General features: G+C 33.6%; 1 protein-coding gene across 6 annotated transcripts in view; it reads left to right on the top strand.

The window, feature by feature from the left end:
• The window catches only part of NUP98 (nucleoporin 98 and 96 precursor), a 104,533-nt gene that overhangs the window by 76,854 nt on the left and 13,011 nt on the right, over positions 1 to 14,668 (top strand). For all 6 annotated transcript variants that reach the window (XM_023499752.2, XM_012545376.3, XM_012545375.3 and 3 more), the window contains exons 25-28: positions 432 to 701; positions 9,693 to 9,850; positions 11,068 to 11,211; positions 11,914 to 12,053. In XM_023499752.2, the coding sequence (XP_023355520.1) occupies positions 432 to 701; positions 9,693 to 9,850; positions 11,068 to 11,211; positions 11,914 to 12,053 (712 nt within the window). The remainder of the gene's footprint in view (positions 1 to 431; positions 702 to 9,692; positions 9,851 to 11,067; positions 11,212 to 11,913; positions 12,054 to 14,668) is intronic.

Below are 14,668 nucleotides of genomic sequence, written 5' to 3'. Positions count from 1 at the left end.
AAGTTAAGCAAAGCAAGGATTGAACTAAAAAATGTTATCTTCCAGCTGGACAGAGGCAGGGAAGATTTTTAAATTAAACAGGAATATGCAAATATAGATATCACCACCACACACATTATCTTATCAGATGTCCTGAATTGGGAGAACTTGTAATGATCAGTACAACTTAATGAAATGTACAGAAGACAATTAGAGCATGTAAAAAAGTATAAAGTATAGACCCAATAGGAATATTGCTGGGACACGCAGTGATTGTTGCATTGGATTCTGATTTGAAAACAAAATGATCAGAAGTTATGAATAGTTTCTTCAGTGAGGAAGTAGGAGCTTATGTGTTTAGATAGAAGCAGGATGAGCTGCCTTGGTTTATTTTAGGCAAGCCAATCCTAGGACACGTTTCTGTACTTAAAATTTTGGTACCCTTCCATTAGCTGTAGTAAAGCACTGGAGCCTGGCATGGACACTGTGTGAAGCCATCTGGGGTCACCTGAAAGAACTAGAGGATCAGCTGGATGAACCAAGCGAGTATGTGCAGAGCCTGGAGCGCCGAAGGGCTTTCTCCCGCTGGCTGTCACAGACGGCGGCTGATCGCATTGAAGAGGAAGTGGCCCTGTCCCGACAAGACAGTCCCATCGAGGCAGTCTTCAGCTACCTCACCGGCAGGAGAATCAGTGAGGCCTGTCGCTTGGCCCAGCAGACAGGTAAGAGATCCAGAGTCTACTTCAGCAATTAAGGACTCTATCAATAATTTTGTTATAATTACAAAATATCTTTTCTTGTATATTTCTTGTGATCTCTGGGTTCTCTGATAGTTTTCTCTAATCTTCCTACTGAGTCTTTAAGCTCCTAGAAGGCAGTATTTGTCACCTCTAGTGTCTTGGATATGAGTGTAATGTTTAGGCAGATGTCTCAGAAAAATTTCCCAAAGAGTTATGTATTCTGTCTCATAATAATTATATGATAATAAAAAGGAGGGATAGCCTCTGAGGTTTCATATACATAAATCTGGGCTTTATGTCAGTTTCATGATGATCTTAGAATGGAATAGTAAGGTATGGTTAGAAAATACTGTTCATCTCTGAAAAGAAATCACAAACTGAAACATACAAGAATGTCATATCCCAAATCCCAGATACCCAAAAAGAAAATCCAAAAAAAAAAAAAACCAAACAAAACTGCAAGTAGCTTCAAATAGTGGAGATAAACATTTAGTTTGACATAAAATCATTCTGAAAATATAAAGGGAAAATCCTGGCATATAATCCAAAAAGCAAACTTAGCCTGCCCATACTGAATATAACCTTATTAGAAAAGAGAACTTCTTAACATTCCTGGTGAAAAGACTAGAACGGAGTAGAAGTTTTAAAAAATACAAACACAGGAGTCAAGATGAATACATTTCAGCAGTTGGAGGAAGCTAAACTGTAACAAAAAGCTTATATTCCAGTAGGCAGGGACACAGAGGAAGTTAAATAACACATAGGGATTGAGTTTGTTTTGTTTGTTTTAAGGAAGGAAAAAAAAGGAACATAATAGGGAAGAAAAGAGGAATAACATTAAAACATATAACTGGGGTACTAGGAGAAATTGGACAAAGAAATTAGAGGATTAGGAAGAATCAGAAAGGTAATTAACAACCTACACAAGAGTTAAACCTTACTCTTTTAAAATGGACCATGTGTTAAAGGATATGAACAGGCAATTTTCTTTTTTTTTTTTTTCTTCATAATTATAACTTTTTATTGACAGACCCCATGCCTTGGGTAATTTTTTACAACATTATACCTTGCATTCATTTCTGTTCCGATTTTTCCCCTCTCTCCCTCCACCCGTGCCCCTAGATGGCAAGCAATCCTATACATGTTAAATATGGCACAGTATATCCTAGATACAATATATGTGTTCGGAACTGAACAGTTGTCTTATTGCACAGGAAGAATTGGATTCAGAAGGTAAAAAGTAACCCGGGAAGAAAAACAATGCAAACACTACATTCATTTCCCATTGTTCTTTCTTTGGGTGTAGCTGCTTTTGTCCATCATTGAAACCGAGTTAGATCTCTTTGTTGAAGAAATCCACTTCCACCAGAATACATCCCCATACAGTATAATTGTTGAAGTATATAGTGATCTCCTGGTTCTGCTCATTTCACTTAGCATCAGTTCATGTAAGTCTCTCCAGGCCTCTCTGAAATCATCCTGCTGGTCATTTCTTACAGAACAATAATATTCCATAACATTCATATACCACAGTTTACCCAACCGTTCTCCAATTGATGGGCAACCATTCATTTTCCAGCTTCTAGCCACTACAAACAGGGCTACCACAAACATTTTGGCACACACAGGTCCCTTTCCCTTCTTTAGTATCTCTTTGGGATATAAGCCCAGTAGAAACACTGCTGGATCAAAGGCTATGCACAGTTTGATAACTTTTTGAGCATAGTTCCAAATTGCTCTCCAGAATGGCTGGATGTATTCACAATTTCACCAACAATGTATTAATGTCCCAGTTTTCCCACATCCCCTCCAACATTCCGCATTATCTTTCCCTGTCATTCTAGCCAGTCTGACAAGTGGTGTAATGGTATCTTAGAGTTGTTTTAATTTGCATTTCTCTGATTAATAATGACTTGGAGCATCTTTTCATATGGCTAGAAATAGTTTCAATTTCTTCATCTGAGAATTGTCTGTTCATATCTTTTGACCATTTATCAATTGGAGAATGGCTTGATTTCTTATAAATTAGAGCCAGTTCTCTATATATTTTGGAAATGAGGCCTTTATCAGAACCTTTAACTATAAAAATGTTTTCCCAGTTTGTTGCTTCCCTTCTAATCTTGTCTGCATTAGTTTTGTTTGTACAAAAACTTTTCAATTTGATATGATCAAAAGTTTCTATTTTGTGATCAGTAATGATCTCTAGTTCTTCTTTGGTCATAAATTCTTTCTTCTTCCACAAGTCTGAGAGGTAAACTATCCTGTGTTCTTCCAATTTATCTCATTCTTTATGCCTAGGTCATGAACCCATTTTGATCTTATCTTGGTGTATGGTGTTAAGTGGGGGTCAATGCCTAGTTTCTGCCAGACTAGTTTCCAATTTTCCCAGCAATTTTTATCAAATAGTGAGTTCTTATCCCCGAAACTGGGGTCTTTGGGTTTGTCAAACACTAGATTATTAAAGTTATTGGCTGTTTGTCCTTTGAACCTACCATATTCCATTCATCAATTAGTCTATTTCTTAGCCAATATCAAATGGTTTGGATAACTACTGCTTTATAATATAATTTTAGGTCTGGTACAGCTAGGCCACCTTCATTTGATTTTTTTTTTTTCCATTAATTCCCTTGAAATTCTTGACCTTTTGTTTTGCCATATGAACTTTGTTGTTATTTTTTCTAGGTCATTAAAATAGTTTTCTGGGAGTCTGATTGGTATAGCGCTAAATAAATAGATTAGTTTAGATAGTATTGTCATCTTTATTATATTTGCTCACCCAATCCAAGAGCACTTAATATTTTTCCAATTGGTTAGATCAGACTTAATTTGTGTGGAAAGTATTTTGTAGTTTTGCTCATAAAGTTTCTGATTTTCCCTTGGCAAACAGGCAGTTTCCAAATAAAGAAATTAAAGCCATTTCTAGTCATATGAAAAGGTGCTCTAAATCATTATTAATCAGAAAAATGCACATTAAAACGACCCTGAAGGGATTGAGTATGGATTGAAGCATAGTATTTTTACTTTTTGTTTCTTTGTTTCTATCTCATGTTTTTCCCTTTTGGTTTGTTTTTTCTTGTATAATATGGTAAATATTTAAAAGAATTAGACATATATAACCTATGTCCAATTACTTGCTGTCTTGGGGATGAGGGAGGTAGGAAGGAAAAAGAGGGAGAAAAATTTGAAAGACAGAGTCTTATTAAAACAAATGTTGACAAATCATTTCTAATGGAGCAGTAATGAACTGAACTAGCTATGCCCAGAGAAAGAACTCTGGGAGATGACTAAAAACCATTACATTGAATTCCCAATCCCTATATTTATGCACACCTGCATTTTTTATTTCCTTCACAAGCTAATTGTACAATATTTCAGAGTCTGATTCTTTTTGTACAGCAAAATAACGTTTTGGTCATGTATACTTATTGTGAATCTAAGTTATATTTTAATATATTTAACATCTACTGGTCATCCTGCCATCTAGGGGAGGGGGTGGGGGGGTAAGAGGTGAAAAATTGGAACAAGAGGTTTGGCAATTGTTAATGCTGTAAAGTTACCCATGTATATATCCTGTAAATAAAAGGCTATTAAATTAAAAAAAAAATACTATGCTTTGATCCACAAAAAAAAAAAAAAAAAAAAAAAATGTTGAGAATTATCTTTATATGTATTTGGAAAGTAAAATATTATTGAAAATAAAAAATTAAAAAACGACTCTGAAATACCACTACACACCTGTCAGATTGGCTAAAATATCAGAAAAGATGATGACAAATGTTGGAGGGAATGTGGGGAAACTGGAACACTGATACACGTAGTTGTGAACTGATCCAACCATTCTGGAGATCAATTTGGAATTATGCCCAAAGTGTTATCAAACTGTGCATATCCTTTGATACAGCAGTGTTTCTACTGAGCTTGTATTCTAAAGGGATCATAAAGGAGGTAAAAGGACTCAAATGTACAAAAGTGTTTGTGGCAGCCCTTTTTATAGTGGCAAGAAACTGGAAACTGAGTGGATGCCCATCAGTTAGAGTGGCTGAATAAGTTATTGTATATGAATGTTATGGAATATTATTGTCTTATAAATAATGATCAGCAGAATGATTTCTAAAGAGGCCTGGAGAACTTATATGAAGTTAAATGAAATGAGCAGAATCAGGAGATCATTATATATGGCAATAGCAAGAATGTATGATCATCAATTCATGTCGAACATGGCTCTTGTTAACAATGAGGTGATTTAGATCAGTTCCAATGGTCTTGTGATGAAGAGAGCCATCTGCATCCAGAGAGAGTATAGTGAGAAATGAATGTGGATCACAACAGTATTTTCCACTCCTTTTGTTGTTTGCTTGTGTTTTTTTTTTTCTCATTTTTTTCCTTTTTAATCTGATTTTTTTTGTGCAGCATAATATTTGTGGAAATATGTATAGAGGAATTGCACATATTTAACACTTGTCAACTGGAGGGGGTAGGGGGAAGGGAGGGGAAAAAATTAGAACATAGGGTTTTGTAGAGGTAAATGTTGAAAATTATCCATGTATATATTTTGAAAATAAAAAGTTGTAAGTAAAAAAAAGAGAGAATGCACCATATGGAAATTAATGATTTCCATAAGACAAAAAGATATATTAAAATAAAATCAAAAGACAGGGGAAAAATAGATTATCTCCTTAAAAAGCAATTGACCTTCTAAAGCAGATCAAGGAGAGATAATTTAAAAATCACTGGACTACTTCATAATCATGACCATAAAAAAGACCATGGACACCAAATTTCAAGAAATCATAAAAATTTTTCAGATTTTTTTAGAACCAGATAGCAAAGTACCAGTTATTTCAAAATTCTCAGCAACCTTTTACCTAAAATTCAAAGCCTCCACATTAAAAAACAGCAACAACAACAAACAAAAATCACAAGCAGCCTGAAAAAAATGAATTTAAGTCCCAAGAAGCCAATCAGGATAAAAAAATATAACAGCCAATACTGTGAACTGTTTATATTCTAATATGAGGAGATGATACATGTGTCTTCACAGGACGTTATCATTGTCCAGTGGTTCATAGAGGCCTAGGAGTGGTTTTGTTGATCTTAAAAAAGGGAAAAAAAGGAAAGGAATACACTGGAACCATGGTTCCAACAGATTGAAAATGAAGCATTCTACCTCTTGATAGAGAGGTGAAAACTCAGTTTTGTTTGACTTTCCATACGATCGTTTTGTTTTCCTTTTTAAAAAGAGAGGGAAAGGTGAGAGAAAGAACACAGATTTTTATTACTTGAAAAAAATTAAAGGAAGCAATTTAAAAATTTTTGGAAATTGCTAAATAAAAATATGAAAGAATAAGCATTTTCTCAGCTATTCTGTCACCTTTACAAAAATTGAACATGGGCTAAGGTATTTTTTAAAAACTCATAAACAAATACAGAAAAGCAAGATTATTAAATATGACTTTATTGAACATAGTAATGAAAATTAGAAATCGTAAAATAAAAGGATTTTGAAAAGATTAAAATTTAAATCACAGCTAATTACTTAGTCTTAAAGAATTGGTGGGTCAAAGAAACAGTCATAAAATTAATAGATAATCTCAAAAGAAATTGAAGCACAAAACAAATCTTTTGGAATACAACAAAAGCAAAATTTTATCTCTACACTTTCATCAGCAAAAGAGAGGACAGTTCAAGAAATTAAAAGCATAATTTAAGAAAAATATTTTTAAGGTAACTAAGGAAAAATAGAAAATTTGAATATCAAAGAAGATAAAAGTTGAAATATTGAAATGACAAAAATTGAAAATGCTTCCCTTTCCCTCCCTTTAATAAAATAGGTAAGCTGTTGATAAACTGATCAAAAGAAAAAAGGAAAACCAAGTTGTCAGTATGAAAAACAGAAAGAATGCTGATGCTGAAACTCTTAAAAAGTGTGCTTGAATCAGACAACTGAGTACTTAAGGCTAATTAAGTCTTTTTACTTAATTAAGTAAATTTTGACTTAATGACTCTATTAGCATATGTTTGGGGAAATGGCCCTTCTCACTGTTTGGTGCTTATTCTATGTTTGGTGTATAGGGATAGGGTGGGGTGAAACAAGTCAGACTTCACTTTGGCAGGACTAGGAGAAGAGAAGTTGGTGGGGAGCCTCTTGGCACTTTGTCCCCTTCAAGTCTTCCTCTAAAGGCCAAGGACATTTACTTATCCTGACTCTGTCTGTTCCTGACCCAGGGAACTAACCCAGACTTTACAGAAGAAATAGTTAAAAACCATTTGTCAAAAAAACTGAAAACTTTTAAAATAATAGTTTTTTAATGATATTTGTTTATTTCCCCTATAGCCTTCTTTTATAGCTTTCTTTAAGTATTTTCTTGGGAAGTGTTGGGAGAAATTAGCAAAATTAATGAATGCATCACCAAAAAAAAAAAGCTTACATTATTATACAGTGTTCCATATCCATCTACTGAATTTTGCTACTTCTCTGCTGAAGAGCTGGGTTTTGGGGGAAAGAAGTGTCTTTTCATATCTCTTTGGGGCCAAGCTTATTCCTTATATTTTCAAAATATTTGTTTTCAATTGCAATGTTAAGTCAAGTGAACAGATATTTACAAAAAATATAAAATGCCTAGTTCAATAAAACAAATAATTTTCCAATCTATGAAAAGAAATTTTCCATAAAGGAACTCCCAAAGGGAGGGGAATAGCCCAAAACAGATGGATTTACATATAATTTCTATCAAACATGCAGTCATTAATTTACATTGAATTTTTTTTTTCCAAAAATAAGAAAAGGAGAAATCCTAGTAAACTACTTCAATAAGATAAACATGGACCAAGGAAAGGCATAAACCAATGTCTTTGAATATCAAAGATGCTATAACAGCATATTTAAAAGGTTATATATTATGGCCAAATTGGTTTTTTATAGGGAATCCAAGGTTGTTTCAATTTTGTATCTATGTAGCAAATCCAAAAGAAAATCACATGATTCTATTAATAGGTACAGAAAAGTTTTGATTACATACAATTAAAAAGGTTTTGCACAAATCCATCACTCTGGTGGATTTCAAATATTTTCACATTTATAGAAATAAGTGTCATTTCTTAATAGATAAAATATTCAGAGAACATGAACAGGTTGTTTTCAAAAAGGAAGAAATTCAAGGCTACAAACAATAATATGAAAAATATTTCCAAACAGTATTAATGAGAAGCAAATTAAAACAACTGCAGTTTTGTTTTATATGATCAAATTAGCAAAGATGACCAAAACAATTGTTAGGATGACTTTAGGAGGACAGGCTTATAAATGAACTGCTAATAGGACTACGAATTGATCTACACATTCTGGAGAACAATTTGGAATTGTACCCAAAAAAGTCATTCAAGTTGTTTTTATCATCCTTTCACTCAGCAATATATTGCCACTGTTAGGCAAAGAGATCAAAGAAGGAAATAGCCAATTGATTTGTTTTGTTTAACTTTATTAATTTTTTAAAGAGAAGATTAAGTAGTAATAATTATTATTTTTTTTTTTTAAAAGGAAGGAGTGCCAATGAAACATTAGAAAGTTCAGAGAAGAGAACAGAAGTGATTTCTAAAAGAGATAGATAGTATTAGATACTGTCATGGTATTATGGATACTGGATAGTATTAGAATTGTCATAATAAAATTTATAATCCATTCTTTAAAAAAAACAAGCTATGTATAATGATTCATATTTAACCCTTTTTTCTGTTCTTTGTATAATAATTATTGATAGCAAGTTAATAATAATAATTAAAATATTTTTAAAAGTCATAGCTTATAATAAAGTCCTAATACTGGGACCAGTACTTGTTCAGCCTGATCTCTAGCACCATCTGTGTCTTCTGCTTGAGAGAAGAAAAACTCAAAAACGATCAGAGTGAATATCAATAGTCAAATTATAATCACAAAACAGAAAAGTATTGCAGAGTTTTTGAGAATGGCAGTAGGAAATGAGAACCTTTTCCTAAAAGTTCTTTAAACCAATATCCATTAACCAGAATCGTCATGTATATGACTTCCATATTGAAAAATTATAACTGTTTTCCTCTGGTACAAACTATCTTCTGAAGAATACCTACCATTTTGAAATAAAGGTTCTATTATCAAACTAGTTGATGATCTATTTGTCTTGCAGTTTACAGAACTATATAAGATTTTGCTTGGGTGTGGTGGTAGATAATGAAGGATACACATTCTTTAATAATTATATAGCTAGTACTTTATAGATATTTCTTTTTGTCCTTATAGCAATTTTTGGGAGGTGTGCTGTTAATTGGTATTCTCATTTTATAGAATTGAAAATGTAGTTTAAGTAACTTGCCCAGAGTCACAGTTATTGAGTATCTGACACTGAACTTCTTGACCCTGAATCCAGCATTCCCTACACTGTACCAGCTATCTACCTGTATTTATTTTCATGAATCTTAACTTCATTTATTTATTTTGGGTTGAGATTAAACCATAAGAGTTAAGATTTAGAACTGGAAGGGACTCATTTTAGTCCAATCCCCTGATGTTGCAGGTGGGGAAATGGAAAATTGGGCAGATTAAGTAATTTAATCGAGATTATGGTATTTGAGCCCAAGGCTTCTGTATTCAAATCCAGCACACTTTTTATTGTGAAACCTACATATGTCCTGATGCAACATAGAGGAGTAAGGAGACCTGAGTGTTTACATAGGAAATTTCTCTTAAAAGTTAAAGAAAAGGATAAGAATATTTCAAAGAGAATAGACAGCATAGTGTGGTATAAAAGATATTAACTAGTTCCTTCTATCTAAAACAGGGATAATAAGTATAACACTGCCTACCTAACAGAGTTCTTGCAGTAAAAATGACTTGTAAACTTTTAAGAGCTAGAAGAACTACTAAGTTTCATGTAGCCCCAAATCTTACTGATTACCTGAGATGGACTTCTGGAACTAATAATAATTGCCTTTTTCTTTTAGGTGATCACCGACTTGCCCTTCTTCTGTCCCAGCTTGGGGGCAGCCAGCCAGTGCGGGAGCTGCTCACCATGCAACTTGTAGATTGGCACAGGCTCCAGGCAGATTGCTTCATCCAAGAGGATCGACTACGCATTTTTACTCTTTTAGCTGGAAAACCAGTATGTTCTTTCCTCCCAATTTTTCAGATAGTTAAAACTTCCCATGCTTGAATTAAATGTTAACCAGAAGTTTTGACAATAAGAATGTTTATCTCTAAAATGACTTTCTAATGTTGAACATCTTGTACATAGGTGTTACATAAATATTTGTCAGTCAGAAAACAATTTGAATAGTCTGAAACAGATTGATGACCTTTCAGATATCATATCTATGCATACTAAGGTACTTGTTGCTGATCATCCCAGAAGGTCCTCATCATGTCTTCATTCTTCTGGGTCTTTAAAGACTCAACAGTTTTAAATGGCTTTTTTAGTTTAATGAAATTCAGCATCTTTTCTTATACTCATATACAGAAATAATTTGCAGAAGTTAACTGATAGCCTCTTGAGAGTGAGAACAAGACATAGTTATAGGAGATCTGGGAATGGGAGGTCATCAGTAATAAGGAAAAGATGCATTGATGAGGGATGACATGCCAAGTTGTGAGCCCTAATGACAAAGTACTTTTTCTGACCATTCCAATTCAGACATATCATATCATCTTTGTGATATCTAGCACAATTAGTAACATGTCTTTAAATCCTTATTTTATCTTTCTGCCTCTTTATCCTAAAATAATGCAAAACAAGATTTCTTACCCTGTTTAAATCACATTGAGCATTTAAATTCCTTCATAATCTGGCTTCAGCATACTTAATAGGTTATTCTCCTACATATTTTCTTTGGTCCAACTAAACTGGCATTCTAGTTGTGTCTTACATTCTTCATCTCCTGTCTTTGTGTCTTTTCACGTACTATGTTTTATGTTTGGAATGTTCTCTTTTATCTTCATTTAGAATACTCATTTTCTTTCAAAATTCAAGTCAGGTTCTAGTTCATGAAGTCGTCTTACTCCTCTTCTCCATTGTTTACCCCTCCCCCTGCAAAAAAAAAGTACCATATGTGTCTTTTTACTTAAATACTTATGTGTGCTGATTAGTATAAGCTCTTTGAAGGCAAAGACTTTTATTTTTGCCTTTGAATCATCCATACTTAAAACACAATGTCTGAACCAAAGTCGGAGCTTAACATCCTTGCTGATTATCTGATTACACATCACAAATCTCTTTGTAAATCCTTTCAGCTGAAATAAATCTTGCTGGAGAAAAAGTGAAAAACTAAAGATTAATATAAGGTCATGTACAAGCTCTGCCATTCATGTTTGTTGCCCCGACAGGTGTGGCGACTCTCAGAACAGAAGAGTATCAACGTATGTTCCCAGCTGGATTGGAAGCGCTCAATTGCAATCCATTTTTGGTATCTCCTTCCTCCTACTGCTTCCATTTCCCAGGCTCTTAGCATGTATGAGGAAGCATTCCAGGTAAGGAGTATCAGATAGACCTAAGCAGAAAAAAAGATTAAAGAGTCAGAATGGGCAAGTGTGAGGGATGATCTTGTTTCTATAGTCCAGTCCTTTGCCTCTGGGCAAGTTGGGCTGAAACTCTTCCAGAAACATAAAATAAATCTCCATATTGTCCATATATTGATATTATCTGCCCAGAATTTCTCACATCTGGCTTTATTTAGGAATATTCCTTAGTGATATCCAGATCCGGGACCCATTTATGGAAGGGGGGGAGATCCAGCTATTCACAAATGTTCCACTTATTTTTATCTTAATCCTTATTCAAGTTAGGATATTATTTTTGCTAATGTGAATGTTGACATTTCTTGATTGTTCCCTTGTCACAGCTCTATTCTTGGTGTGAGCCATATTCCCTTTGTTATTAAAAAATATTTAAATGTCAGGGACAGTAGAGCCATGGAGCCAGGAAAATAACAAAAAAGACAGGTCAGAGAAGTTGTTTGAAAGATCTGAGTCATATATATCTATTCCATTAAAGCTAGGATGCCCATTTTTAAAGAGCATGGCTCTTACATAACTTTCTGAAATCTTAAAAATATTTTTTTAGTCCTTTATGTTCCTATCCTGCCTTTACCTTAAAAATCAAAATGGGACTAGTTTCTAACTGGAAAATGGATGAAAACAGTTGTCCATAGTCTTAATATTCTTTCTCTGTAGAACACCTCTGAAAGTGAAAAATATGCTTGTAGTCCCCTGCCTTCATACCTTGAAGACTCTGGCAGTGTCTTGGAAGATGATGATACTAGGAGACCTCTCAGAGATGTGTGCTTTCACCTGCTCAAGCTCTATAGTGATAGGTGAGTATAATTTATTTTGCCCTGGAGGATCTTCCCCTAGCCTTGCTGCTGCTACTTTGCTCTTGTGAATACTACTTAGCAATTGAAAGCTAAAGAAAGCTATGATTAAATAATAACAGTTGACATTTATATAGTAATTTCATATACATTAGGTGATTTGATACCCAAATGTTTGGGCAACAAGAAGATAAAATAATCATATTCTACTTGACTAAGAGAACATGAGTTCAAATCAAGTATTCTTTGAGTGGTTTTGGGCAAGATCTCTTCTTGGGCTGTAAAATAGTTGCTGTAAAAATGAGTTGACTTATTAAATATCTGTAAGATTTTTTCAGCTGTCTTCACTATGGATAGATACTTTTCATCAAGTATGAAAAACTGGTGTATTAGGAACTATTAGATTTGTTCAATTTTTGCCAAATTATCAATAATAAGAAAAATGTAAATCAGAACAATCCTAAGAAATCACCTCACACCTAGTACACTGACATATATAACAAGTGATTATATGTTTTATATATATATATATATACACATATACACACACACATATATATATATATATGTTATATGTATGGTATGATATGATATATATATATATACATATATGATAAATGCTAAATATATAACAAATGATAGGAATGGGTTTTGTGGGAAGACGAGCATATTACTATGTTGTTGGTGTAGCTGTGAATCAGTACAAACATTTTGGAATACAGTTTAGAATTATGCAAATAAAATGACTTTTAAAGTGTTCATACCCTTTCACCCAGAAATTCTACTACTTGGGCAAGATCCCAAGGAAGTTAAAGATAAGTCTTCAATAACACCAAAATATTTATAGTAGTACATTATGTCATAGCAAAAACTGAAAGTAATGGAGATGCCTTTTGATTGGCTAAACAAGTTGTGCCATGTGAATATAATATCATTATGTTGTACGAAATGATATGAATACAGAGAAGCATGATACAATCTAACGCAGAATGAAGCAAGCATAACCTCACTCCACCCCCAAAATATAAACATGAAATATAAGCATCCACTATGATTACAATAGTATAAATGGAAAATATAACTACAACATAACTAAAAGTGAGTATTTACAAAATTAAAAAGAACAAGCATGGCTTCAAAGATGAAAAGATATCTTCATTCCTTTGCAGAAGTAGTAGTCCAAAGGTGTGATATTTTAAATAAGGTTTTTTTTTTTTTTTTTTAAATTTAATAGCCTTTAATTTACAGGATATATACATGGGTAACTTTACAGCATTAACAATTGCCAAACCTCTTGTTCCAATTTTTCACCTCTTTACCCCCCACCCCCACCCCCTCCCCTAAATGGCAGGATGAACAGTAGATGTTAAATATATTTAAATATAACTTGGATACACCATAAGTATACATGACCGAAACATTATTTTGCTGTACAAAAAGAATCAGACTCTGAATTATTGTACAATTAGCTTGTGAAGGAAATCAAAAATGCAGGTGTGCATAAATATAGGGATTGCGAATTCAATGTAATGGTTTTCAGTCATCTCCCAGAGTTCTTTTTCTGGGTATAGCTAGTTCAGTTCATTACTGCTCCATTAGAAATGATTTGGTTGATCTCGTTGCTGAGGATGGCCTGATCCATCAGAACTGGTCATCATCTAGTATTGTTGTTGAAGTATATAATGATCTCCTGGTCCTGCTCATTTCACTCAGCATCAGTTCGTGTAAGTCTCTCCAGGCCTTTCTGAAATCATCCTGTTGGTCATTTCTTACAGAACAGTAATATTCCATAATTTTCATATACCACAATTTATTCAGCCATTCTCCAACTGAATGGACATCCATTCAGTTTCCAGTTTCTAGCCACTACAAAAAGGGCTGCCACAAACATTCGTGCACATACAGGCCCCTTTCCCTTCTTTATAATCTCTTTGGGATATAATCCCAGTAGTAACACTGCTGGATCAAAGGGTATGCACAGTTTGATAACTTTTTGAGCATAGTTCCAAACTACTCTCCAAAATGGTTGGATTCGTTCACAACTCCACCAACAATGAATCAATGTCCCAGTTTTCCCACATCCCCTCCAACAATCATCATTATTTTTTCCTGTCATCTTAGCCAATCTGACAGGAGTGTAGTGGTATCTTAGAGTTGTCTTAATTTGCATTTCTCTGATTAATAATGACTTGGAGCATCTTTTCATATGACTAGAAATAGTTTCAATTTCTTCATCTGAGAATTGTCTGTTCATATCCTTTGACCATTTTTCAATTGGAGAATGGCTTGATTTTTTATAAATTAGAGTTAATTCTCTATATATTTTGGAAATGAGGCCTTTATCAGAACCTTTGACTGTAAAAATATTTTCCCAGTTTATTGCTTTAAATAAGTTTTTAAAAGACTTTGATACATTGGTAAGTTTTGCCAGAATGGGAGTGTAGTGGGGGTGAAAGCCATAGATCTCCTTCATTTTTGTTATAAGGGATATTTTTTTGAGAAGCGTACAGGGTTAGAGATACTGGAAGAAATTGTGGTGAAGTTAAGAAAACAAAAGAGCAATAAAAATTTATTTTTTGAAAAAGATAAAAAGCTAAGAAGATTTCTAACTTCATGGA

The sequence above is a fragment of the Sarcophilus harrisii genome, chromosome 3, assembly GCF_902635505.1.
Source record: "Sarcophilus harrisii chromosome 3, mSarHar1.11, whole genome shotgun sequence".
NCBI classification, from domain to species: Eukaryota; Metazoa; Chordata; class Mammalia; order Dasyuromorphia; family Dasyuridae; genus Sarcophilus; species Sarcophilus harrisii.
This window is presented reverse-complemented; position numbering and strand designations above follow the sequence as displayed.